Here is a 26,844-nt window from a genome sequence, read left to right on the forward strand (position 1 = left end):
CCCAAAACCCGAAGAGTAGAGTCCTGGCCCCTAGCCCTGCCAGTGTAGCAGAAATGATGACGGATGATGATGGCAGCAGCAGCCGTTCTTCTCTGCGTGAGTCGCTTAATGTTGTTCATGTGTAATTTACGTTGAGTAGGCTAACCACGTTATTACATTAATGCATGTAAGGTGAACTAGCAAACAGCGTCGTAGTTACATGCGGCTGTCTTCTTGTTTGATGGCAGATTCTCCCTTCACTATGGCCAAAAAGGCTAAAATGACCAAAGAAAAAGTGGAAAACAGTTAAACATGAGAGGTTTTTGTACAAAGTTTGTGTTTTTTCCATTGTTTAAGTACTGTTTCCAGCCAAGAGTGAGACCATATATGGCCTATAGCTGCAGAAAAGGGTTACATTGTTATCTTTTTACAAAAGAAACAGCTGAACATGAAAGGTTTTTGGACAAATTTTGTGTTCTCCATTCTTTAAGCACCGGTTTGAGCACCGTTTAAGCACCGGCACCGTTTCAAAAGTACCGGTTTGGCACCCGTATCGGATAAAACCTAAACAATACCCATCCCTAGTTATGACTGTGTGTTTGGATGGAATGATCAGTCCTGGAGTCTGATCTGTTCTAAAGATGGTCCTCATTCTGGCTGTCACAATAAGAGACAAACATCCTCCTCCTCCTCCTCTGTCTCTAACAGAGCAGCAGTGTATGTGGACTGTCCTCCTGGCACTCTGTCCTTCTACAGAGTCTCCTCTGACACTCTGATCCACCTCCACACCTTCAACACCACATTCACTCAAACTCTTTATCCTGGGTTTAGAGTCTGGTTTCCTGGTTCCTCAGTATCCCTGTGCTGAATGGAGTGTAAAGAGTGTCCTCCTGTTAGAGAAACACTCTGACTGTTGAACAGATAGTTCAGTCTGTACATGTCTGTCTCTTTCACTCACAAACACGTTTTCAGATTCATGGATTCAATCATTCAATCAGTTGCCTTTGTTTTCATACGCACACGGTGGAAAAAGCATGGTGACTAAAGCAGATCGTTAAATGAAACGGATGAACCAGAATTGGTTTGTAAAAGTGCTGTGGTGGTGTGTGGTGGTCAGTGGTGTGGAACAAAGCACTATTTTTGGTAGCGCATGCTAGTGGTTATTAACGTGTTTTTTCGGAAAATACGGCACACTTAAAATCAATCCTTTGATTTTTTTTTTCCTGAAAATCAACGGTGCCCCTTATAATCCCGTGTGCCTTATGTATGAATTCTGGTTGTTTTTACTGACCTCGAAACGATTTTATGTGGTACACGGCACTTGAAAATCTGTCAAATGTTTTAGTATGACTTTGCTAAGCTACAAACCCGGACTGCTTGATGGATTGTCAGAGCATTACGGAAATGGAAATGTGGTTTTGTTTTTTGCACTAATAAAGTTGTGGAGTTGTAAAGTATTTTGTCTAGTGTCAATTATATCATCAGGTATATCGTGATAAATATTTTTGATCATATCGCCCTGCTCTATCTGGGACTCTCCACCGTTTGGTTTTAGAACTGAAGAAGCTTCTCTGATGAAACGTCTTGAAGAAACCTGAAGTCTCTTTTTTCTTTCTAAGCTCCTTAGATCACATGACCTGGATGACTGAGAACCTACAGACATATTAACCTCGTTTTTACTTCACATGACAGGTCAGAGGTCAGCGACTGTAACTCAGTTACTCCTGTTACTGTGAACTCACTGAGTGTTTGTGGTTTACCTCTCAGACTGATTGAAAATGATGATGGAGGAAGAGGAGGACAGAGCACAGTCTGCAGGGTGCAGCTATCCGTCTGTGAGGAGTGACTGGTCCAAAGATCCACCTCCAGTCTTCAGTGCTGAACCTGGACCAACGAGGTCAGAGTAACCAACTGAGAAATAATTCTGCACTGACATTATAATCAGTGTTGATTCTGGTTGATTTTCTGACTGTATTGTATTGTATTGTATTGTATTGATGTAAACACACAGGCCACCGCCGTGTGCTTTTCCAGATGTGCCGGCGTCTCTGTCCGCACTGATAGCTGAATGGCCACGTGGGTGATGTTGTCATTCAGCCGCATTTCCGTGTAGATAAACACACAGCAGTGTATTAATTTGAGGCATTTTGCTCTCTGAATTCAGATGTGGTCGGGTTTATTGTCCAGTGGACAGACATTTGTCAATGAACTCATTTTATTTACAGGTACTTTTAACATGTACGAACACAATGCTAACTTTGAACAATTTTAAATGGAAATTAATGTAATAATAATAAAGTCAATAACAATAATACAATAATATTTATAACCAGAGATGGGCAGTAACGCATTACTGTAATCTGGTTACTTTTTTCAAGTAACAAGTAAAGTAAGGGATTACTATTGCAAAAACGGTAATTAGATTACCATTACTTTCCCATAGGAAAGTTGCGTTACTGCGTTACTAAAACCTGGATTTTTTTGCGAGAATGTCTTATAACAATGACGTAAGCTAGTGCGACGTTCGTGACAACAGCTGTGTGCAGATCAACAATGGATAATATATCGAGTGCGGGAGAGAGTATGAGCGTGCAGCGTTTAAAGCGTGGAAGTACTGACCTTATTTTGAGTTTGATTCCATAAAAAGTGACAAAAACATTAGTGTCCGTGGTGCGTGGGAAGAAAACTTTTTGCAGCGAAAAAAACCCCTAAACTTCCAAGCAAGCACCGAGTGCGCTATGACGTAATGGGAAATTCACAGAGAAACTCGCGGATTCTTCCACTGACTGCTGCGGCTCACTTGCACCAGGGCAAAACTCCACCTGACCCACTCCTGCTTTACAGGTGAAAACAGAGCAACAGGACCGCTAGTCTTTGATTTTATTTATTTTCTGCTGTGTTTTACTTGCATCTATTTGAATGTGCAGAAAATAGGTTTAAATGTTAAACACATTTCTTCCAGTCAGAGAATGTTGGATATAATTTCATTTTTGCTTGATGCATAAAGTTAAAAGGTTAAAACTAATAAAACAAGTTTTAAAAAGAGACTTTTCCATTTGATTACGTTTTGTATGATGGATTATGCAGAAAAAGTAGAATTGGGCTGAAAGATCTATCGCTTTATCACCTATTCAGGTTGTAAATCGTGTTTTTAAAAAGTAACTAAGTAATTAATTACTATTGAAAATAAGTAATCAGTAAAGTAACTGGATTACTTTTGGGGGGAAGTAATCAGTAATTAGTTACTGATTACTTTTTTCAAGTAACTTGACCAACACTGTTTATAACACATCAACAATAATCAGAACTGGGACACTGGGTTAATCCTGCAGGGTCTGGTCGGGTAAGGAAAAGGTGGAGAACAACATAAATAGTTTTAGTAGAAAGTTATGATTTCGTTTATTTTAAGGGATCAGAGCATTATTCTGATAATTAAGCTTAAGTAAAATATACTAATTCGCTGTGAATACACTTCATCTGTGTAAGTAAGCCTTTTTGTGAACTCAAAAATAAACCTGTTTTCAGCTTTGTGAGATTTTTAGAGCCCATCTATGCACAAAAATAAGTTACAGGATCAAATGAATAATAGAAAATAAATAGAAAATGTTCTTCTATAAGTTTCTAAGACATTTAGTTCATACATTTTATATAATACATTAAATGTGTACGAATGACCAGCAATCATTAAGTCACTGAAATTATTCATGAAACTAGCTAAGTAATTGCTAATTCCTGTGTGTAGATTAAGGAAAATTATTTTACCTGGATATGACTGTCTCTGATGAGCCTAAAGTACAAAACATGCCGGCGAAGACGATAACGATAATAAAAAAAAATGAAGCAACATTTCTGGGTCCATTTTAAAGTTTTCACGCTGTGGCGCTAGCGACCAACAAAACACAAGTAAGGGCGGGAGTAGAACGAAGGCTAGAAGACTGTCCAATCTCACAGCCACTCACTTCCGGCCTACCCAGCCTTCAAAGGACCCGTCCTACCTGGACCAGGTAGGTAGAAGCATGTAACAATTGAATTTGGACAAAGCATTTGTCTCTCAGAAGTTACAACACACCACTGCTGTGATGGTGGCCTGTGAACGGCTCTCTGGGTGTTTCCTTCCTGCTCGAAGTTCCTCTTTCCTGAACTTGGTGTTTGTGATTAATGCTGATCGTTTCCATGTGAAGCTCCCTGTGAAGATAAGTGAAGCAGTCTGTAATGTTTTCCTCACTAACATCAGCTGTGTGCAGCTTAGTTCCAGCTCAAACAGCGCAAATCTGCTGCTCCATAGTTCATGGTAACAGACTCACAGCTGGACCAATGAGGCAGACCGTTAAAAACTCTTCCTCCTTTTGAAGTTTGTGAGTGCCTGTGTGTGTGTGTGTTTGTGCGCGCGCGTGTGTGTTGGTTAACATTAAATGTCTCTAAGCAGGTGTAAATACTTATTTCCACTGTAGATGATCTTTGGTTTGTGTATAGAAGATTGCAACAGACACAGGTTTTTGAAATTGCTTCCAAGCCAAAGACTAGAAAATATGATGAAGCATATCTTGCCTTTGGCTTCACCTGCACAATGGTGGTGCCAAGGTAGGTCTCCCTGGCAGAATTTGTTTCCCTGTGTCGGTAATGCGCGCTGGGCTGTCCAAATCACGGACAAACAGTATTTCACATTCTTGATTTTTAGTTCACAAACACTTTTTATAATGACTAACTACTCCTGAAATTTTGGAGATAGACATCTCAAGATATATTAAATAAAACTTAAAAGTACCTCAAAGGCTTCAAACTGAACATCTTACTACTTCTGAAATTTTGGAGATGTTACCTCTTTATACAGTAAAGAGGGATACAAATAATATCAGGCTGATCCTGCAACAAGTGTTCCCCCCGTCCAAATCACAGACAGACAGTACCCCACAGTTGTTTATGTTTTTGAACCCATTTTGCACAAAAATATATTTTTGAAAAATGTAGTGATAGCAATGTTGAATATTATTACACAGGAAAAAACAACTACATGTAAAATAATTACACCATGATGCCTCTGTCTTTCTAAATGGAGGGACAGTAACTGTGTGTGTGTATGTAAGCATGTAAAAACTGCATATAGTAAGATTAACAGTATTTTGTCTCTATACAACATTGTACAAATTCATCTCATGTAAAAAGTAACGTGGAGCACAGCGTGACCAGAAAAAAAAGCACATACCTTTGACATTGCGAGACGAACTCTGTATTCCTCGTCCACACGTAAACACAAAAACTGAGTTTTCAAAAATCTGCATTTTTCGCGAAAAGCTCCATTTTCAAGAATGCCCGGGTAGGTGTGGACGTAGCGTAAAAAAGTTAGCAGTTTATTTTATTGCTACCTGTAATTTATTGCAGTTTAATTTTATTTGTTTAATTGTCTACTAAAGGATTGAGGTGTGAAACACACTGCAGTGAAGTTTGAAAAGAAAATATGGACGCGTAATGCTGGGGGGATAGCTTTATAGTCTGAAAAATACAGTACTGAAAAAGTGCTTCAGAGATGAAATTTAAACCTAAAACATCTCAAGATATATTACATAAAAAGAAAATCTAAAATTAAAGTGCCTCAAAGGCTTCAAACTGAATATCATACCGTAGGCTTGGCATTTATGATTGATTTATTCTTATCAGAGGACTGTTGAGCCAACAATCCCTTTAACGTTAACTAGTAATGACTTCATGAACTTCTTCACAAATAAAATTTTTATCATTAGAGAAAAAATTACCAATAATCATCCCACAGATGTAATATTATCTACATCTACTTTTAGTACCATTGATGTTAAGTTAGACTCTTTTTCTCCAATCGATCTTTCTGAGTTAACTTCAATAATTAATTCCTCCAAATCATCAACGTGTCTTTTAGACCCCATTCCTACAAAACTGCTCAAAGAAGTCCTGCCATTAATTAATGCTTAAATCTTAAATATAATCAACCTATCTCTAATAATCGGCTATGTACCACAGGCCTTCAAGCTGGCTGTAGTTAAACCTTTACTTAAAAAGCATCTCTAGACCCAGCTGTCTTAGCTAATTATAGGCCAATCTGCAACCTTCCTTTCATATCAAACATCCTTGAAAGAGTAGTTGTCAAACAGCTAACAGATCATCTGCAGAGGAATGGCTTATTTGAAGAGTTTCAGTCAGGTTTCAGAGCTCATCACAGCACAGAAACAGCTTTAGTGAAGGTTACAAATGATCTTCTTATGGCCTCTGACAGTGGACTCATCTCTGTGCTTGTCCTGCTAGACCTCAGTGCTGCGTTCGATACTGTTGACCATAATATCCTATTAGAGCGATTAGAACATGCTGTAGGTATTACAGGTACTGCACTGCAGTGGTTTAAATCATATCTATCTAATAGACTCCAATTTGTACATGTAAATGGAGAGTCCTCTTCACACACTGAGGTCAATTATGGAGTTCCACAGGGTTCAGTGCTAGGACCAATTCTGTTTACATTATACATGCTTCCTTTAGGCAGCATCATTAGAAGACATAGCATACATTTACACTGCTATGCAGATGACACGCAGCTCTATCTATCCATGAAGCCAGGTAACACACACCAATTAGTTAAACTGCAGGAATGTCTTAAAGACATAAAGACCTGGATGGCCGCTAACTTTCTGCTTCTTAATTCAGATAAAACTGAGGTTATTGTACTCGGCCCTGAAAATCTTAGAAATATGGTATCTAACCAGATTCTTACTCTGGATGGCATTATCTTGGCCTCCAGTAATGCTGTGAGGAACCTTGGAGTCATTTTTGACCAGGACATGTCCTTCAACGCACATATTAAACAAATATGCAAGACTGCTTTCTTCCATTTGTGCAACATCTCTAAAATTAGAAATATCCTGTCTCAGAGTGATGCTGAAAAACTAGTTCATGCATTTATTACTTCCAGGCTGGACTACTGTAATTCACTATTATCAGGATGTCCTAAAAACTCACTGAAAAGTCTTCAGCTAATCCAAAATGCTGCAGCAAGAGTCCTGACAGGGACTAGAAAGAGAGAGCATGTTTCTCCTGTTTTGGCTTCCCTTCATTGGCTTCCTGTTAAATCCAGAATTGAATTCAAAATCCTGCTCCTCACATACAAGGTCTTAAATAATCAGGCCCCATCTTATCTTAATGACCTTGTAGTACCATATCACCCTGTTAGAGCACTTCGCCCTCGCTCTGCAGGCCTACTTGTTGTTCCTAGAGTATTTAAAAGTAGAATGGGAGGCAGAGCCTTCAGTTTTCAGGCTCCTCTTCTGTGGAACCAGCTTCCAGTTTGGATTCAGGAGACAGACACTATCTCTACTTTCAAGATTAGGCTTCAAACTTTCCTTTTTGCTAAAGCATATAGTTAGGGCTGGACCAGGTGACCCTGAATCCTCCCTTAGTTATGCTGCAATAGACGTAGGCTGCCGGGGATTCCCATGATGCATTGAGTTTTGCCTTTCCAGTCACCTTTCTCACTCACTATGTGTTAATAGACCTCTCTGCATCGAATCATATCTGTTATTAATCTCTGTCTCTCTTCCACAGCATGTCTTTATCCTGTTTTCCTTCTTTCACCCCAACTAATCACAGCCCCGCCCCTCCCTGAGCCTGGTTCTGCCGGAGGTTTCTTCCTGTTAAAAGGGAGTTTTTCCTTCCCACTGTCGCCTAAGTGCTTGCTCATAGGGGGTCATATGATTGTTGGGTTTTTTTCTGTATTTATTATTGTGCTATCTACTGTACAATATAAAGCGCCTTGAGGCGACTTTTGTTGTGATTTGGCACTATATAAATAAAACTGAATTGAATTGAATTGAATTTAGACCACAATATGAGTATAATGTGTGTCTGTTGTTGACCACATGGAAACTTTCAGAATTACAGAGACTTTTTTTATTTTTACTCGAACGGATGGTCACACCGGTGCGAACTAGGATTTTTTTTAGTCGCACCTTTGAGAAATTTGGTAGCAGTCTAGAGCCCTGTAATTGGCCACTGTCCGTTACCGCTACTTTAAAACCAGCAGAATCTTTATTTTAAAAGGCCTTAAAAGCATCAGAGAGAAAAACTATTATTTCATTCCATCATAGTCTCACATTCCAGAACTATAATTTCTAAATTTAAATATTTAAGTTTGCGTGTTCGATTTTTAATTTCTTACATGCTCCTCCCACATTGGGTGAGTTCATCATATTTAAATCAAAAATCAGTAGAATAGTAAACAGAGCCTGTATTAGAGGGCATTGTGCAATACCTCTAAGACATACAACACTCAGTAAACAAGTGGCAGAAAGATGACATTTGACCTGAGCAGGAAGAGCAGCCTGAGGTTTCTCTGGTTTATAATCCAGCCCATAGTCTGTGTGACATCAGAAACATAGCAACCGCTTGGCAACCCCACTTCCTGTTTTGTAACACCTCTCTGAGCTACTAACAGTCACATGACTGTTACCACAGGAATTTGACGAACTCTATGAAACTAGAAACTACTTCCCCTGCTTAAACAGGGAGTTGTGCAGAGAAAGCTTTGTTTTCAGCTCTGTGGGTTTATATTTGATTGTTCTGATTCTGTCTTGTTGTCCAACATGTTTAGTCTCAAAATAAAAGAACTTCAGGTCCTACTTTCTACAACACACACAATACAGAAAAAGTACTAAGCAGGTAAACAGTAACAATAACAAAGATGTGTTTTCAAACAGTTTCAGCAAATCATCCTGTAAAAACTATAACTGTGATTAACAGGAACATGGTCACTGAAAGCATCACTGCTGTCTCCAGTGTCTGTACAGTTTGAAGAAGAAAGCTGAACTCTTCTTCATCACACAATGTTCCTCTGTCTCTGCATCTGTTTCTCTGACTGCAGCTGTGTTTGAATGAACTGGAACAAGTGATTCTGCAACAAATTAACTCTGCTGAATGTCTTTGAATCCTGGATCAGAAAGTGAAGCCGATGAATATTTGGTGTTTAAATAACACAGTCTGCTTGTAGAATATATACACTGGAAGTGCTGGGCATACAAGTCTGACTTAAGTCTACAGCCAGAAAGACTGCAGCAGTCCATAACTCTTATTAATTAAGTTCCAGAGAAGAATTGTTTGCATCATAGCTTGGCAGGTGTTGCGAAATCAGTTTTACCCCAGTTCTTTTATTCCTCGAGCATCCAGAGATGGCACCGGACTCAGTAGTCATTTTTACAAAAACGGTATTCATCTTTATTCATTTTCATTTAAGCATACATCTTCTAGAAGGGAAGACTTGCTAGGCCGGTGCCCCTCTGCAAAATCTTCACCCCTTTGTTAGTTACAGCCAGCTTTATAGAAGCGGCCGCATCATAAATCCCCATGGTATGCTCCAAACTCTGTGTCTGTGTCTATGTGCACGAGCACGTGAATGCCTGTGTGTGTGCGTACCCGTATGTCTATGTGAGTGCACGTGAGTGAATGTATGTGCGTACCTGTATGTATGTGTGAGTGCACGTGAGTGAGTGTGCGTGAGTGAGTGTGCGTGTGGATGTAGGAGTGTAACAGTTAAAGCACTGTGGGTATGTGTCTCTGCGTACGTGAGTTCCTAGGGGTCATAAAAGTAACCTCACCCAAGCTACACCAAATTCCTTTAGACCACATACAAAACAGAGTTAACATATTACAAATATTGAGACCACCACTCTGCATCCACTGGGCCATTGGCTCTTATTGTCTTACATTTACAGATCAGGTGGAGAGTCTCCTGCAAACCTACTTCTAAGTTATAACAATTATGAACTTTTATTAAAGGTACAAGCATCAGCAACCCCCAACTGTAACTTCCTGGCTCCTTTTATTTATGACACCAGACCATAAATTCCTTTCTCTCTACACAATTACACACTCTCAGGCCTACAGCTAAGCCAAACTGAAACACAGAGACAAATCCATTCCTATTCGTCTGATCTAAACAAATTTAACACATTACATTCTAATAATTATTTTCTTGTACTCACACAGGCTTAATCCAAATTTGGTGCTAGTAGTAAGGCAAGAACATGGCAAGTTAGAAACAATTAAACTAAACAATAAACAATAGAAAAGTTCTTTAACCAATGTAATCATCATGGGAGATAGTACTAAATAATTAAGTAACCCTTCCAACATGGTATCAGTATACTGAGACATAACTTTAACATTCGCAAACAGTTATAGCCATTATCATACCAGTTAGCCATCAAAGGGAAACTGCGTTACAACTGCGATGCTCCGCAGCAGCTCCTTTAGCCACTCTTCCTCAGTGTGCTGAGCACATGACCATTAATGCGCTTACTACCTTTGCGTGCTCTTGATTCTTGCCTCTAGACATCCTGAAGCCAAGTCAGAGCAGGAAGTGTGAACACTGCTGTCACTTTTTGAGAGAAAAAGAGATTGCAGATTAACTTGTGTTCCTGCTGCTCCAGCACTAAAGGACAATATAGGTGACTATGCTGATGACTGTTCATAATTTCACGACTGTTGGCTAAATGTTCTTGTTGTCAGAGGTAAACAAAGCTGAGAGGAGCAGATAATAAGGATTAAATATATGCTGAGTAACTAAATGCTGCTAGTCTGTGATGTAACTCCCAGCAGCATCACGTCATTTCTTCTGTTTTTGTCTGCTTTAACAGAGGAGAAGCAGCTCATTAGATTCATCACTTCTTCACTTCCTGCCACCATCAACTCGCTTGAGTTTGTTTACCGGACTAATCATTCCACAGACAATGCCATATCTCACCTGCTCCACACGTCCCTGAGTCACCTGGACACTGGCAGAGGGAATTATGTTATTATGCTGTTCGTGGACTACAGTTTAGCATTCAACACAATAATTTCCTCTAAGCTTTTCACCAAGTTGACGAATCTAGGACTCAGCTCATCACTGTGTCAGTAGATCCTCAACTTCCTCACAGACAGACCCCAATCAGTGAGGGTGGGAAAACATGTCTTTCCCTCCATCTCACTCAGCACTGGAGTGCCTCAGGGCTGTGTTTTAAGCCCCCTGCTGTACTCACTGTACACTTATGACTGTGTAGCCACATCAGACACCACCTCCATTGTCAAGTTTGCTGACAACACTGTTGTTGTGGGCCTGATCTCCGACAACATCGAGAAGGCCTACCTGGAGGAGATTAGGAACCTGGAGAACTGGTGCCAGGAGAATAACCTCCTCCTAAACATCAGGAAGACTAAGGAGCTGATCGTGGACTTCACTACAAAGCAGGCGAGGAATTACAAACCCCTCATCATCATCAGTGGTACGTCAGTGGAGAGAGTGGACAGTTTCCGATACCTGGGTGTCCACATCACTCAGGACCTGTCATGGTCCTTTCACATCAACGCCCTGGTTAAGAAAGCCCGTCAGCGTCTCTTCTTCCTCAGAAGACTTAGAGACTTCCATCTGCCACTGAAGGTGCTCAAGAACTTTTACTCTTGCACCATTGAGAGCATCCTGACGGGAAACATCTGCACCTGGTTTGGGAACAGCACCAAGCAGGACAGACGAGATCTGAAAAGAGTGGTGCGCTCGGCCGAACCCATTATTCAATCAGAGCTCCCTGACCTGCTGTCCATCTACACCAAGCGGTGCAAGACCAAAGCCAGGAGGATTATTCAATTCAATTCAATTTTATTTATATAGCGCCAAATCACAACAAAAGTCACCTCAAGGCGCTTATTATGATGGATTATGATGGTCCTCTCCCATCCCAACAATGGACTCTTCTCACTGTTGAGGTCTGGGAAGCGCTTCCGCTCCCTCAAGGCAAAAACAGAGAGAATGAGGAGGAGTTTCTTCCCCCAGGCTATTCGGGTCCTGAACCAGGTGTAGGACTGGACTCTAAGTTAAATCTGTAAATTTTGTAATAACCTGTAAATTTGTATATCTTACTGTAAAACTACTGTCATTTCATGGTCGGGCATTGCACAACTATAAGCATTTCACCTTATATCATACTGTGTATGGTTGTAAATAAATAAAAAAAAATGAATTGAATTTGAATTTGAATAAGGACCAGAATTTTCCCATCATCACATAATTATATTGTAACTATGATGAATTCCTTCTTGGTGCCACATTCCTGACTCTAGAGCAGATTTATACACCTCATGGTAAACAGGTACCAGTATATATGTAGACCACAATAAAAGATTTTAATGTTAATCTTTTTCTGGAGTCCTCTGCTTTCATTTTCTTTATTTGACTTCATATTTCATGTTTTAGAGACTTCAGCCGATTCTAATAATTATAATAATAATGCATTGGATTTATATAGCACTTTTCAAGGCAGCCAAAGCGCTTTACAATGACATTATTCATTCACGCTCACATTCACACACTGGTGGAGGCAAGCTACGGTTGTAGCCACAGCTGCCCTGGGGCAGACTGACAGAGGCGAGGCTGCCATATCGCGCCATCGGCCCCTCTGGCCAACACCAGTAGGCGGTAGGGTAAAGTGTCTTGCCCAAGGACACAACGACCAGGACAGAGAGGCCGGGGATCGAACCGGCAACCTTCCGGTTACAGGTGCCCTTCCCAACCCCCAACCTGTAAGCAGTTTTCTAAAGACTGTAAGCTCTCTTTGTTTTCTGTTGACAGTTTGATCAGTTCATTCACTTTCTCTTTCATTTATATATTAACAGCAGTGTTGGACCTGAAGTTACATTAAATTAAATATGTATGACCACCAGAGGGTGCTGTTAAATGTGTCACTGTGCTTTTGGGTCAATTCTTGTTGTATCAGATCTAGTCATTGATTCATTATCATTCTGTATATGATGTTTTTCCCATAATCCAGATTAAACATGTAATCTGTTGTGAAATATACTAAAAAAGTAAAAACTAGATGTGATGAGACTGTTATTCACACTGTTAAGATCTCCAAAAGTTGAATCTGTTCATCTGGACGTAGCGTTTTGTGGGAGAAACGTTTCGTCACTCATCCAAGTGACTTCTTCAGTCTCAGCTGACTGCAGGTTTCCCCAAACCTTATAAACAGTACATTTGCATAATGACTGAAACCAGCCCACTGAAGGAACAATGGGCTGGGAGGTCAGTTCCTCATCAGGCCAGGACTCTGCAGTTTATTTACACCTACAGGCCAGTGGACACTTTCAACGATGAGGATGTACACATCCTGGACAGGGAGGAACGCTGGTTTGAGCGCGGAGTCAAGGAGGCCATTTACGTGAAGAGGGAAAGACCATCTCTGAATCGAGGAGGGGGCCTAAGGGTACATCTTTCGCCATCTTACAACGCTGTGATTGCAGCCATTCCCCAACTCTCTGTGAATGGTACTCATGGCCATTGATCAGTGTTCTTTGATCAGTGGGTTTTGGTCAGTGATTGTTGATCAATGGTCATGGGAATTTGCATAATTATGATTAAGGAACTGACCTCCCAGCCCATTGTTCCTTCAGTGGGCTGGTTTCAGTCATTATGCAAATGTACTGTTTATAAGGTTTGGGGAAACCTGCAGTCAGCTGAGACTGAAGAAGTCACTTGGATGAGTGACGAAACGTTTCTCCCACAAAACGCTACGTCCAGATGAACAGATTCAACTTTTGGAGATTTACTTTCCTGGATGATTGAGAATGCATCAAGACACACTGTTAAGAGTTTGAAATTGAGGACGAGAGTAAAACAATGGTGGTCCAGAAGAGCATGATCAAAACAATTGATTTTAATGAATACGCGCAGCGTGGGGAGATGTAAACTGCAGAACATCAGTTGTAAACCTCCGCCCAAAAATACACTTCAGATTGGTTTTTATAACATCAGGGTATTATAACGCCCCCTCTTGCGTTTACAAGCACATAATTTGCATCTTAAGAACATTGTTTGCCTCTTTTACAGACAACGATCAATTCTAAGAGATAAATGCAGACACAGAAGTTCCCCTTTCTGGCATCCTCTTCCAAATATGGTGATGATCTCAGGCCTTTGAGGTCCCCATGGACTTGTCCTCCTTCTGTCACCTGTTGCTAGGCAAACTCAAATGCAACAAGAAGCTGAATACATTCAGGCCTTTGCTCAGCTACTATTTTACTGTAACAATATACTCAGCATATAAGCTTTTAAGATTATAGATTTAACTCAATGATTTAAAGTGGTTATAACTGCACCTGTAATAAACATGTTAATATGTGATTATGATAACACCTGTAATACAAATTATAACATAATGCCAGCAACCTCAATAAATGCTTGGATGAAATGATAATTAATGCAATGATAAAGATGATGGTTATGTAAAATAATCCCTGTAATTCTACAACACGCTCTCATGTTTTCCAGATCAGAGATGGAGAAGGCTTTACCAGTGCAGCTGCTGGAAATGTTGAAAGAAATGGGAGAGGAGGAGCTGAAGCTTTTCCACTTTTACCTGCAGTATGAACCTGGAAGTGACTTCACCAGAATCTATAAGTGCCACCTGGAGAACGCAGACAGACTGAAAACAGTAGATGTGATGGTGCAGGCATATTCAGACCGTGTGATGGAGGTGGCGAGGTCGATTTTAGAGAAGATGAATGAAGGTCAGTTAGAGGAAAAAGAAACAACACTGATTGCAGTATGCAGATATGACATCATCACAATTTATTTTATAAATGCATTAAACTGTTTTAGTCTGACTTTTAAATTTTGTGTTTTTCTCATCAGATTCTTTTAGTACAAACTTAATATTTACATTATTTTGAAGCTTTTTTTTGTTTTTAAAGAGACCAGTTCATGATTCAAGGTGCACTTTCCTCCAACAGGAAGTCCCTCAGCCCAGGAAGATTCATCACATTTATCAGAAGGTAAGAATTCATTTGTTTGTCTGTATAGACATCAGTATGGCAGAAACACATGAAGCCTGAGCTGACCGATCAGAGCTCTGAGTGTTTCCATGTGGTATCTCTGTAGTCTAAGCTTTGCAGTATGACTAAAGTCAGAGCTCCAATGATTGAAAGGTTTGGTTTGCTTTAATGATGTCTAACTTTAGTTCACTCCATGTAACAGCAAATAACATTAAAACAGAGGACGTGGTTAGAGAGCTTTAGATGAGATGTGAGGATGGTTCATAGCAGATTATAAAAAATTTATAAAACTATCTAAAATGTTTGGACTCAGAAATAGTGATAAGTGTCATGCTTTAGAACCTTATAATACATTTAGACATTCACTCTTTATGGTTTCAAGTGGCTCTTACATTTCAAACCAGAGTTTTTAGAAATGTATTAATATTTTAAATACTAAAATGATTTTGTCTGATAAACTGATAAAATGTTGAGGAATATAACAAACCAAGAGAGGCCCAGAAGAGTGAAGTCATCTTCATTGAACATGCGCGGGAAGATGCACACTGCAACACATCAGCGTAGATCTCCACCCAAGAATGCATTTCAGAATGTTTTTAATACATCAGGGTTTACGCTCCTTCTTGCGTCAATGAACATCACATGCATCAGTTACAATAATGGTCAATGTAAAAAGCAGACAAAGAAGTTCCTCTTTCTTTCTTTCTATCACATTTTTCCATACATGGCAAATAGTTTCAGGCCCAGATGGTCCTTGTGGGCTTGTCCTCTTCTTGACTCGTCTTCTGTAATCTGTTACTAAGCAAACTCAAATGCAGTTAGAAGCTAAATGAATTTCAGGTCTTTGGCCTGGCCTACCTCTAAATCCTGTGTATTGTAAGCGTGTGTGCTATTTAACCTTATGTCGCTCCAGTCACCTACAATATATCGACTGAGACATCATGCTCAACGAAGCTTATGACCTTCTATTGACTGGGCATTAACTCTTTTAATGAGCACAATATGCAATGTGTGTATACAATGATTATGGCTGCACGTGTAAATAAAAATTGTTAATCTGATGCCAATGACTTTATGTTAATACTTAATAATGTTAATACTGAAAGTTATATTGTAGCAGTAAAACAATTTATTTTATTCCCAAAATATCCACGAACTAAAGATATTAAATATTTTAATACAGTGCTGTCCAGGATGCTATTTGTTTAAAATGGTCAAAGTAAATCAATAATTAATAACCAGTACTCTTTGCTGCAGCATTTTGGATTAATTGAAGGCTTTTCAGGGAGTTTTTAGAACATCCTGATGATAATGAATTACAGTAGTCCAGCCTAGAAGAAACAAATGAATCAATAAAGTTATTCGCACTATATAAACCGCAGTGGGCCAATCATCTTATCTCCTGTTTCAAATTCAGAGGCTCTTCAAAACTGTCAGCTTAAATTCAAGTCTAACTTGGAAGGGCAGTTCCAGTGTGTGTTTGAGGGCATCGCTAAAGCAGGAAACCCAACCCTTCTGAATCAGATCTACACAGAGCTCTACATCACAGAGGGAGGGACTGCAGAGGTCAATGATGAACATGAGGTCAGACAGATTGAAACAGCATCCAGGAAACCAGACAGACCAGAAACAACAATCAGACAAGAAGACATCTTTAAAGCCTCACCTGGAAGAGATGAACCAATCAGAACAGTGCTGACAAAGGGAGTGGCTGGCATTGGGAAAACAGTCTTAACACAGAAATACAGCCTGGACTGGGCTGAAGACAAAGCTAACCAGGACATCCAGTTCATATTTCCATTCACTTTCAGAGAGCTGAATGTGCTGAAAGAGGAAAAGTTCAGCTTGGTGGGACTTGTTCATCACTTCTTTACTGAAACCAAAGAAGCAGGAATCTGCAGCTTTGAAGACTTCCAGGTTGTGTTCATCTTTGATGGTCTGGATGAGTGTCGACTTCCTCTGGACTTCCACAAAACTACAATCCTGACTGACCCTAGAAAGTCCACCTCAGTGGATGTGCTGCTGATAAACCTCATCAGGGGAAAACTGCTTCCCTCTGCTCGCCTCTGGATAACCACACGACCTGCAGCAGCCAATCAGATCCCTCCACAATGTGTTGGCATGGTAACAGAGGTCAGAGGGTTCACTGACCCACAGAAGGAGGAGTATTTCAGGAAGAGATTCAGAGATGAGGAGCAGGCCATCAGGATCATCTCCCACATCAAGACATCACGAAGCCTCCACATCATGTGCCACATCCCCGTCTTCTGCTGGATCATTGCTACAGTTCTGGAGGATGTGCTGGAAACCAGAGAGGGAGGACAGCTGCCCAAGACCCTGACTGAGATGTACATCCACTTCCTGGTGGTTCAGGCCAAAGTGAAGCAGGTCAAGTTTGATGGAGGAGCTGAGACAGATCCACACTGGAGTCCAGAGAGCAGGAAGATGATGCAGTCTCTGGGAAAACTGGCTTTTGATCAGCTGCAGAAAGGAAACCTGATCTTCTATGAATCAGACCTGACAGAGTGTGGCATCGATATCAGAGCAGCCTCAGTGTACTCAGGAGTGTTCACACAGATCTTTAAAGAGGAGAGAGGACTGTACCAGGACAAGGTGTTCTGCTTCATCCATCTGAGTGTTCAGGAGTTTCTGGCTGCTCTTCATGTCCATCTGACCTTCATCAACTCTGGACTCAATCTGCTTAAACATCAACAATTTAAATTGTCCAAGTTATTTAGAAAACAAGATTCAAGCATAGAAACAGAATCTGCAAAGAAACTCTTCTACCAGAGTGCTGTGAACAAGGCCTTACAGAGTCCAAATGGACACCTGGACTTGTTCCTCCGCTTCCTCCTGGGACTTTCACTGCAGACCAATCAGACTCTCCTACGAGGTCTGCTGACGCAGAAGGGAAGTAGCTCAAAGACCAATCAGGAAACAGTCCAGTACATCAAGAAGCAGCTCAGGAAGAATCTGTCTGCAGAGAAAAGCATCAATCTTTTCCACTGTCTGAATGAACTGAATGACCGTTCTCTAGTGGAGGAGATCCAACAGTCCCTGAGATCAGGAAGTCTCTCCACAGATAAACTGTCTCCTGCTCAGTGGTCAGCTCTGGTCTTCATCTTACTGTCATCAGAAAAAGATCTGGATGTGTTTGACCTGAAGAAATACTCTGCTTCAGAGGAGACTCTTCTGAGGCTGCTGCCATTGGTCAAAGCCTCCAACAAAGCTCTGTAAGTACATTTGTACTCATGTCTTTACTTTAAACATCCAACTGTGTCAGTAATTTATTTCACCAGGCTTTCTGTCTTTGTATGAATTTGTATCCTAAAGTTTTGGGATTTCTCCAGTACAACTGTAACCTCTTTGAAGGCTCAACAACTCAGTGTACTCGAGACGCTGAACCATAAACTATGATCACCACTGCTGCTGTTGTGTTACCAGACTTTTTTAAAAAACTGGGGACGCATGTGCCTAATGTTGTAATACTTTATTTTCACATGCATCCTCCTAGATACATTTCTACTGCAGGTCTATTTTTAGTCAAAATGTTGGGATTCTAGTTCAGCCGTTTTTCTTTTTTGCCGTCCAGCATTAAAGCTCTATTTAAGTTCACCTTTTGTTTCCGTGAGTCTGCATTTTGGGTCTACCCTTACTCCACACAGCCTTCACATATGACAGAAGATCGTGACTATTACGCAGCAGATCATGACCCACATGAGTGTCTGGAGGCAGCTTTCGCCCAGCTAGAGGAGGAGCTCTGCTGGCCCAGCTTCAGTAACCTTACAAACGTCACTGCTGTTTAGTTTCCTGGCATGCCCTGACTACGGTATCGTATATATTGGGTTTCAGGCAAACCCTTCTGATACAGGGACCAACCAACTGCAACAAAACAAGACAAAACAGCACTCTTTGTAATTTTACTTGCAAGGGGAGCTTGAACCAGTTTTTAGGGTTCTTCACCTGAACCCAGCGAACTACGAATCTGACTCCCCTTACAGCACCTTTTATTTGAGCGAAAACAATGTCAGCGTGTGTGTGTGTGTGTGTGTGTGTGTGTGTGTGTGTGTGTGTGTGTATGTGAGTGCGTGTGTGACATTTTCTGAGACCATATACGGCGTGACCCTTCAGCAACATCTCCAGTCACTCCATATAGGGCATGACCTTTTAACGAATCAACATGTGTACTAAACATGTAAAAAGCAGAAGTGAGCAGTCTTGCACCTTGGAAGAAGAGAACCTTGTGGTTTCTAAATGTGCAATGGAAAACTATAGCAACGAGGCTCATGTATGTACAGAAGCTACAACCGTATAAGGACAAAACATCCAGCCATTTTCCTCATGTTCCGGAGGCCCAGGAGAACTAGTTTAGCTACCTGTTTAACCACCACCTCACCCGCCATTACTACCATCATTACAACAGTTGATATATCTTCAAATCCTATCCATAACGCAAACATTAGCTCATTTGTTAGCTTTCAGCTTTGTCATCTGCTCAGCCGACAGCCCAGCCGTTAACTCTGCCTGTAGTTCAATCTCTAGCTCTGCTATTTGTCCCTCCACCTGCTCAGTTACCTATGCAGCCAGGGGTGTCCGCACCTTCTGGTCCTGCATTTGCTCCCGCTGGAGGCTTGGGTGAACCAATCAAGCACCCCTTGGCTTCCATGCCACCGATTGTTCCTGCTGGGGCACTCAGGAGAACCGCACCAGTCATCTGTTCCTGCTTGCAGTTCATGAGAACTGCTCTAGCAGTTCCTTATTTCCACTGGGCTTTCCGGCCAGCATCACTCTGCATCAGCTGAGGGTTAAGGATGGACCGCGCCAGCTATCTGCTCCCGCTGGGGGTTCTAGAGAACTGTTCCAGCTGTCTGTTTGTCACTGCCAGAGGATTCCGTGCCTGTTGGTTCTGTGTCTGTTCCTGCTGGAGGGTTCGAGGGGCTGCTCCAGTCAGAGCAGGGCGATATGGCCAAAAATATTTATCACGATATATATTTGAAAAATTGCAATAACGATATAACTGACGATATAATTGACGCAAGACAAAATACAAATCCACAACTTTACTAGCGCAAAAAAACTCCATCCATTTATTTTCAATTAAACAAGCAGCTGTTTTTTTATGTGCATTAAAGCTATATACAAATTTAACAGTGCAAATGCAAATGCCTTGCTGAAAGTTAAACCAAAAGGCATTTCCAGTAGAAATGGGCTGACATGTCCTGAGCATAATCATGATTGCATTTGTCTCTAACACTTTCCATACAATAAAAGTTAACGTGAAGTTTCCTGATGGTTAGTGTTCATCCTTCAGCTTCACTGTTTATGTTATGCTAACAAAGCTGTATCGGTAGCAATCACGTAGCACATCATTATAAGCCAGCTAGCCCAGCTTCAGTAACCTTACAAACGTCACTGCTGTTTAGTTTCCTGTCTTCATTTATTTTGGAAGTGATAGCAGAGCTGTACGTTTGAATTTTTTCAGAAATCTCTCAGTCAGAACATGCTATATCATGCTTAGGTAACTAGCGAAACTAGCGAGCTAACTTCTGGCTAGCTTCTAACTCCGTTAAATGTAATAAATTCTGTTCTCATGGATGCCTGGATGTTAAACTTCATAGACCTTCATACATCTGGTAAAGCAGCAATGCTGATCGTTTTATTAAAGGTGAAAGAATTTAGACCGTTTTTAACTCTCAGTGATGCTGCAGTGTTCGTTTGACTTTGGGACATGAAGGGACGGAGTTTAGGACCCAGATTACTCCCAGATTTACGAGCGCCTTAGTCCGACATATACGGCAATAACGATGGCCCGCTTGCATGTTCTAAAAACAAAATGTGCTTTGTTGTGTATCTGACGGACAAACACGAAACCAGTTCCACATCACTGAAGTGGCACCATTTTTACAAACTAATTCTGGTTCATCCGTTTCACTCAACGATCTGCTTTCTCCCTTCTCATTCTCCGTTCCCGCCATGCTTTTTAAGCCATGTGCTTATGAAAACAAAGGCACTGCACATGCACGTGTTACCCATATTATATCGCGGTATTTCATTTTCTTATCGTTGCCTAAGATTGTACCGGTATTACCGTGAACGGTATAATATGGCCCAGCCCTAGCTCCAGTTGTCTTCTGTCTCCGCTGAAGAGTCTGAGGGGCCCGTTTAGCCATCATCTGTCTCAGCTGGAATGTCTGAGTGGCCCGTTCAGCCAATGTCTGCCTCTGCTGAAGAGTCCGAGGGATCCATCCAGCCTGCAGCGCCAACACCTGCGTTTTCCACCCCGTTGCATGCAGTGCCAACACCTGTGGTTTCCACGCCGTCACCTGCGGCACCAACCCCTGTGGTTTCCATTCCATCGCCTGCACTGCCACCACCTACTCCATTACCTACAGCTGCCATGCCACCATCTGGTCCAGCTGCTGCGTTGGTGACTTAGTCTGGCCCTGCTACGCAGCCACCATCTGGTCCTGCCTCGTCTGGTCCTACGGCTGCCACACTGTTGTCCAGGTCCATGTCCAGCATGTCCACGGCCTGGTGCCGGCCACTTTCCAGGTCGTCTGCTGAGGAACTTCACTGTTGTGGGTGGTCTCATGAACTGTTTTGCTGCTGCTGGTTCTGCGGTCGGCCTCCAGAACTGCTCTGTCGCCACCGCTGGCTTCCGTGCGGTTGGCCTCTTGATCTTCTCCGTCACCGCCGCTGGCTTCTGCACAGTTGGCCTCCTGATCTTCTCCGTCGCTGCAGCTGGCTTCCGCGCAATTGGCCTCCAGAACTGTGTGCTGCACTCCTTTGTCGACGACCTCTGGGATGACTTTCTGAACAGTTTTGTTTGTGGACTCCAGTGCAGTCAGACTCCTAGTCGAGCCCCTGGACTCTGTTTGGGCTCTTGTTTCCTGGTTTTGGACTCTTCCTCCTTGTTTTTTGTTTGTTTAAATACAGCATTAAAGCTGTATTTAAGTTCACCTTTTGTTTCTGTGAGTCTGCATTTTGGGTCCACCATTCCTGGAAACACCCTTCATGTGACATTACTAAACTCTGCCTCTGTCTTCCACAGTGTGTTTTTTGTGACTTTGTTGTTTTTGGCCTGCTGTCTCCCCTCACTCCAAAGTGGTTGCAGCAGATGGTTGTCCCTCCCTGAACCTGCTTTTCTCTGAGTTTGTCTTTCACACTTTTGCCAAGTGGGGTTTGGCAAAATGTTGGCACAGACTTTGGTGCAGCACATTAGTTCATCTTCAATCTGAAATGAGCTGTTTTAGCTACTTCACCTTTAAGCACACCTTCCCTGGTCATCTCTGCAATGGTTGCCATAAAATTTAATCTTGATTAAAAAAAACAAACAAACAAAAACACAAGAACAACAACAACAACAAAAAACAATTCAGACTTCATGCCATTTATTGCCAGCATGGTGCCTGTTTGTCAGTGCTTGATGATAAACACTCTAAAGCAAACCTTCTCATCACTATTAATGGTTAGTTTATTGAGCTTAATTAGAAGTTAAACACATTCATGTTAGTCTGGATAACCTTTTCCTAACAGCCTATAAAACACATGATGGGCAAAGTGTGTGTTCCATACCTATTTTGTGGACTTTGTGCATGTAAATATTCTTCCTGTTCACCTTGGACACACAACAGCTCTCTTTTTGCTTTGATTGGATCTAGAACATAATTCAGATCAGGCAACATCTCCTAATCTAGATGATTTTTAAGGTATTAATTGTATGCTTGTTCACCACAAATGGCCCTTATGCTCTATCACACTTGCACACTGACACAGTAGGGCCATTGCAAGTTCAGGGGAGATGTTAATCAGATAGTGAGACTCCTTTTGCTTATCATAGATGTAAATCTTAGGTAACAGCCAAGCAGAAAACAAGGTCATGTCTTTTTGTGAGTGAGGTGGTTTTAAGGATGCGGCTGAAGTTATAGACCCCCTGTGAGATGGGCCAACATGTAAGAGCTGTGGAATGTTCTTTGTTTGAAAATGTCTGTACCTGTAAATAAGATGTGAAGGAGGCAGCCATTGTCAGAGACTGCTTGGGTGCTTGACCAGGGTCTCCAGGGAAAGAAAAAAAAGAGATTTGCAACGGTGATCTGCAAGTGTGTAAGATGGGTTAATTGCCCTAGAACAGCAAGAGTACAGTACACTGCGTAGATTGAGAATAAAGATCTATCACTCTGTTTAGCTCAGAAGGGTTGATGTTTTGTGGTTGTTTGGAAATACACGACTACTTCTGGGTTTTACCCCTGACCTTGAGAAGCACTAACATCAAAGTTAGTTTATGTTTGTGGTATTAATTTACCTTCAGGTTCAGACCTATGTACTGTCCTTGATGGTGTTAGGAATAAAAGAAATATTTTAATGTGTATCTGCTCATTATATTGTTTTATGTACTTAATGAAGGCTTGTAGAGCAAGGCCACCTTTGACTCACAAACAAGTGCTCAGCCAGACTGAAAAACAGGAAGTTTTAGTGCACAAGGCATATTAATAAATCAAGACACAGAAAAGAGGAACTTTCCATATAAGCAATGTTAGAACAATCCTTTAATTGTCCCACAAGGGGAAATTTGGTTGTAACAGCAGCCAAAAAGACACATATACAAACAAACAGTACACAGGACAGAAACATACACAATTTTTCTTACATATTTACATTAAGGACAAAATTACTATATACAGAGAGTACTGTACAGTTATTAAATTAAATAAAAATAACTATAGATAAGAGGCAAACCAGGTTGTCGTGCGAATCGGTTGATTAACTTATTGCAGTTACAGTGCTGATGTAAACATCTATGATTGTTGGGAGCAGTTCTGATTGTACAGTCTGACAGCTGCAGGGAGGAAGGACCTGCGGAAACGCTCCATGCATCTAGGATGCAGCAGTCTGTCACTGAAGCAGTTCTGCAGTTCAGCAACATTTACATGCATGGGGTGGGAGACTCTGTCCATCAGAGATGTTATTTTGGCCAGAGTCCTTCTGTCTCCCACCACCTGCACTGGGTCCAGGGTGCATCCCAGAACAGAGCTGGCCTTCCTGATGAGTTTATCCAACCTCTTCCTCTCAGCTGCCGATAAACCGCTGCTCCAACATACAACACTGTAAAAAATGACAGATGCCACCACAGAGTCATAGAACGTCTTTAAAAGCGCTCCCTGTACTCCAAATGACCTCAGCCGCCTCAGCAGGTAGAGTCTGCTCTGACCCTTCCTGTAAAGAGCATCAGTGTTGTGGCTCCAGTCCAGTTTATTATTCAGGTGAACACCCAGGTACCTATAAGAGTCCACTATCTCAATGTCCACTCCCTGGATGTTCACCGGTGTCAGTGTGGTGGGTCTGCGTCTCCGGAAGTCCACCACCAACTCCTTGGTTTTCCCGGCGTTGATCAGCAGGTGGTTCTGCTGACACCAGTCCACAAAGTCCAGAGTCCACTGTCTGTACTCTGAGTCGTCCTCAGCTGTGATGAGGCCGACTATGGCAGAGTCGTCAGAGAACTTCTGTAGGTGGCAGCGTGGGGAGTTGATGGAGAAGTCTGCAGTGTAGAGGGTGAAGAGGAACGGTGCCAGCACAGTTCCCTGTGGTGCCCCCGTACTGCAGACCAGTGTATCAGAGACACAGCCCTGTGACCTCACATACTGTGGACGTTCTGTGAGGTAGTCCAGTATCCACTGGGACATGTGGTGGTCCACTCCCGATAGCTCCAGCTTGTCTCTCAGAAGTCATGGCTGGATGGTGTTGAAAGCACTGGAGAAATCAAAGAACATGATCCTCACAGTGCTTCCAGGCTTCTCCAGGTGAGTCAGAGCTCGGTGCAGGAGGTAGATGATGGCGTCCTCCACCCCGATGCCAGGCTGGTAAGCAAACTGCAGCGGATCCAATGAAGACCTCACCAGGGGGCGCAGATGGTTTAGAACCAACCTCTCGAGGGTCTTCATCAGATGCGATGTCAGGGCTACCGGCCTGTAGCTGCTGAGGTCCTTGGGATGGGAGGTCTTTGGTACCGGTACCACACAGGAGGTCTTCCACAGCTGCGGGACTTTCCCCAGTGACAGGCTCAGGTTGAACAGATGACCTAGGATGCCACACAGCTCATCTGCACAGCATCTCAGGAGCCTGGAGCTGATGCCATCCGGACCTGCAGCCTTCCGCACCTTGATCTTGCGAAGCTCGTTCCTCACTTGAAGTGCTGAGAGAGAAAGAGTGGATTTTGGGGGAGGGGTGTGTATGTTGGAGTCCACAGAAGCCGGGGGTGGGTGTAATGACTGGGAGCTGGGAGGTGTGAAGCTGAGAGGTGTGAAGTCCTGAAATGAAGGACAGGCAGTCCCTGAAGATGAAGGAGATTGCAGCAGGGGGGGACGATGCTGTGGGAGGGGTGGGTGGTTGATCAAACCTATTAAAATATTTATTTAGGTCATTCACCCACCCCAAGTCTCCTGCAGCCTGGGGGGTTGGTTTTTGTCCTGAGAATGTCTTCAGGCTGTTCCAAACCCCTCTGATGTTGTCCTGTTGCAGCTGCTCTTCCATCTTCCTCCTGTAGTTTTCCTTTCCTTGCCTTATCTTCTATTTCAGCTTCTTCTGAACAACTCTCAGCTCCTGTTTGTCTCCAGATCTAAACACTCTCTTCTTCTCCTTGAGGAGAGCCTTAATTTCAGAATTTATCCATGGCTTGTTGTTAGAAAAACAATGTACCTTTTTGATGGGTACGGTGTTGTCCACACAGAAGTTCATGTAATCCGTAATGCAGTCTGTGATGCTGTTGAGGTCATCCTCCAGGGGGCTGCAGAGGTTGTCCCACACAGTAGAACGGATACAGTCCCTCAGGGCCTCTTCAGTCTCTGCCGACCATTTCCTAACTGTGCATTTCACAACTGGTTCTCTGTGTACTAGAGGTTTATACACAGGCTGGAGATGAACCAGATTGTGATCAGAGCCCCCCAGGGGAGGAAGAGGTGATGAGCTGTATGCCTCCTTGGTGTTGGCATACAATAAGTCCAATGTTTTATTGTCTCTGGTGTGGCAGGTAACATACTGGGTGAAGGTGGGGAGAGTGGAGGACAGGGAGATGTGATTAAAGTCCCCAGAGATCAGGAAAAGGGCCTGAGGATGCTGTGTTTGGAGTCTGCTGGTTACAGTGTGCAGGACCTCACAGGCTGCTGCAGCGCTAGCAGAGGGCGGGACATACACAGCTATCATAATCACGCGTGTAAACTCTCGCGGTAGATAGTACGGTCTCATGCTAACCGCTAGCAGCTCAATGTCCTTACAGCATAGCATCTCTTTGATAGATAAATGCCCAGAGTTACACCATCTATTGTTCACAAACACAGCCAGACCCCCTCCTCTCTTCTTACCACTCTCCGTTGTTCTGTCGGCCCGGATCAGATGAAAACCATCCATGTTTACGTGTGAGTCCGGAGTTAGCGCAGTTAGCCACGACTCTGTGAAGCACATCAGGCTGCACTCCCTGTAGCTCCTCTGATGTCGGGTAAGGGCTGCCAGTTCATCTACTTTATTGGGGAGAGATCTCACATTCCCCATAATAATAGATGGAATCGCTGGCCGGTACCTCCTAACTTTACTGTGACGCCCGATCCCGGCCCGAGTACCGCGTCTCTTCCTCCTCACCTCACGGGGGATGTTAGCTTGCTCGGCGGTAGGCATGGCAGCGGAGGCTCCGAGGGCTAACAGCTGATCCCTGCTGTAAACAATGGGAGGTCGGACCTCCACGCGCTCTCCGGACAAAGACGCCGTGAAAAATGTAATAAAGAATACCATTGTCCATAGAATTCTGAGCTCCATTGTGGGGGACAGCAGTCCACAATAGAAAAACAAAAACAGTAAACACAAAACAACAGAGAAACATATATTAAAGAGAAAAAAGGACTCGGTCAGGTCGGAGCTGCTGATACTGGCTGCCAGCTCGGAGCGGCGCCGGAAGTTCAAGCCTGTGTGACGTGCAAAGTACCGAAATAACACCATATAAGTCACAGCTGATGATTCTAATGTTAGAGAGCTCTTGCAACTGGCGTCTGAGCTGTGCAGGCC

General features: G+C 42.5%; 1 protein-coding gene across 1 annotated transcript in view; it reads left to right on the plus strand.

Annotated features, from left to right (window-relative positions):
- The first annotated feature begins 1,757 nt into the window (after positions 1–1,757).
- Positions 1,758–26,844, plus strand: part of LOC134643605 (NACHT, LRR and PYD domains-containing protein 12-like) — a 37,768-nt gene continuing 12,681 nt past the window's right edge. Inside the window, exons 1-4 of the mRNA XM_065472016.1 lie at positions 1,758–1,876; positions 10,966–11,583; positions 14,294–14,532; positions 16,214–18,029. Coding sequence (XP_065328088.1) covers positions 1,758–1,876; positions 10,966–11,583; positions 14,294–14,532; positions 16,214–18,029 — 2,792 coding nt within the window. The remainder of the gene's footprint in view (positions 1,877–10,965; positions 11,584–14,293; positions 14,533–16,213; positions 18,030–26,844) is intronic.

The sequence above is a fragment of the Pelmatolapia mariae genome, linkage group LG15, assembly GCF_036321145.2.
Source record: "Pelmatolapia mariae isolate MD_Pm_ZW linkage group LG15, Pm_UMD_F_2, whole genome shotgun sequence".
Lineage (NCBI taxonomy): Eukaryota > Metazoa > Chordata > Actinopteri > Cichliformes > Cichlidae > Pelmatolapia > Pelmatolapia mariae.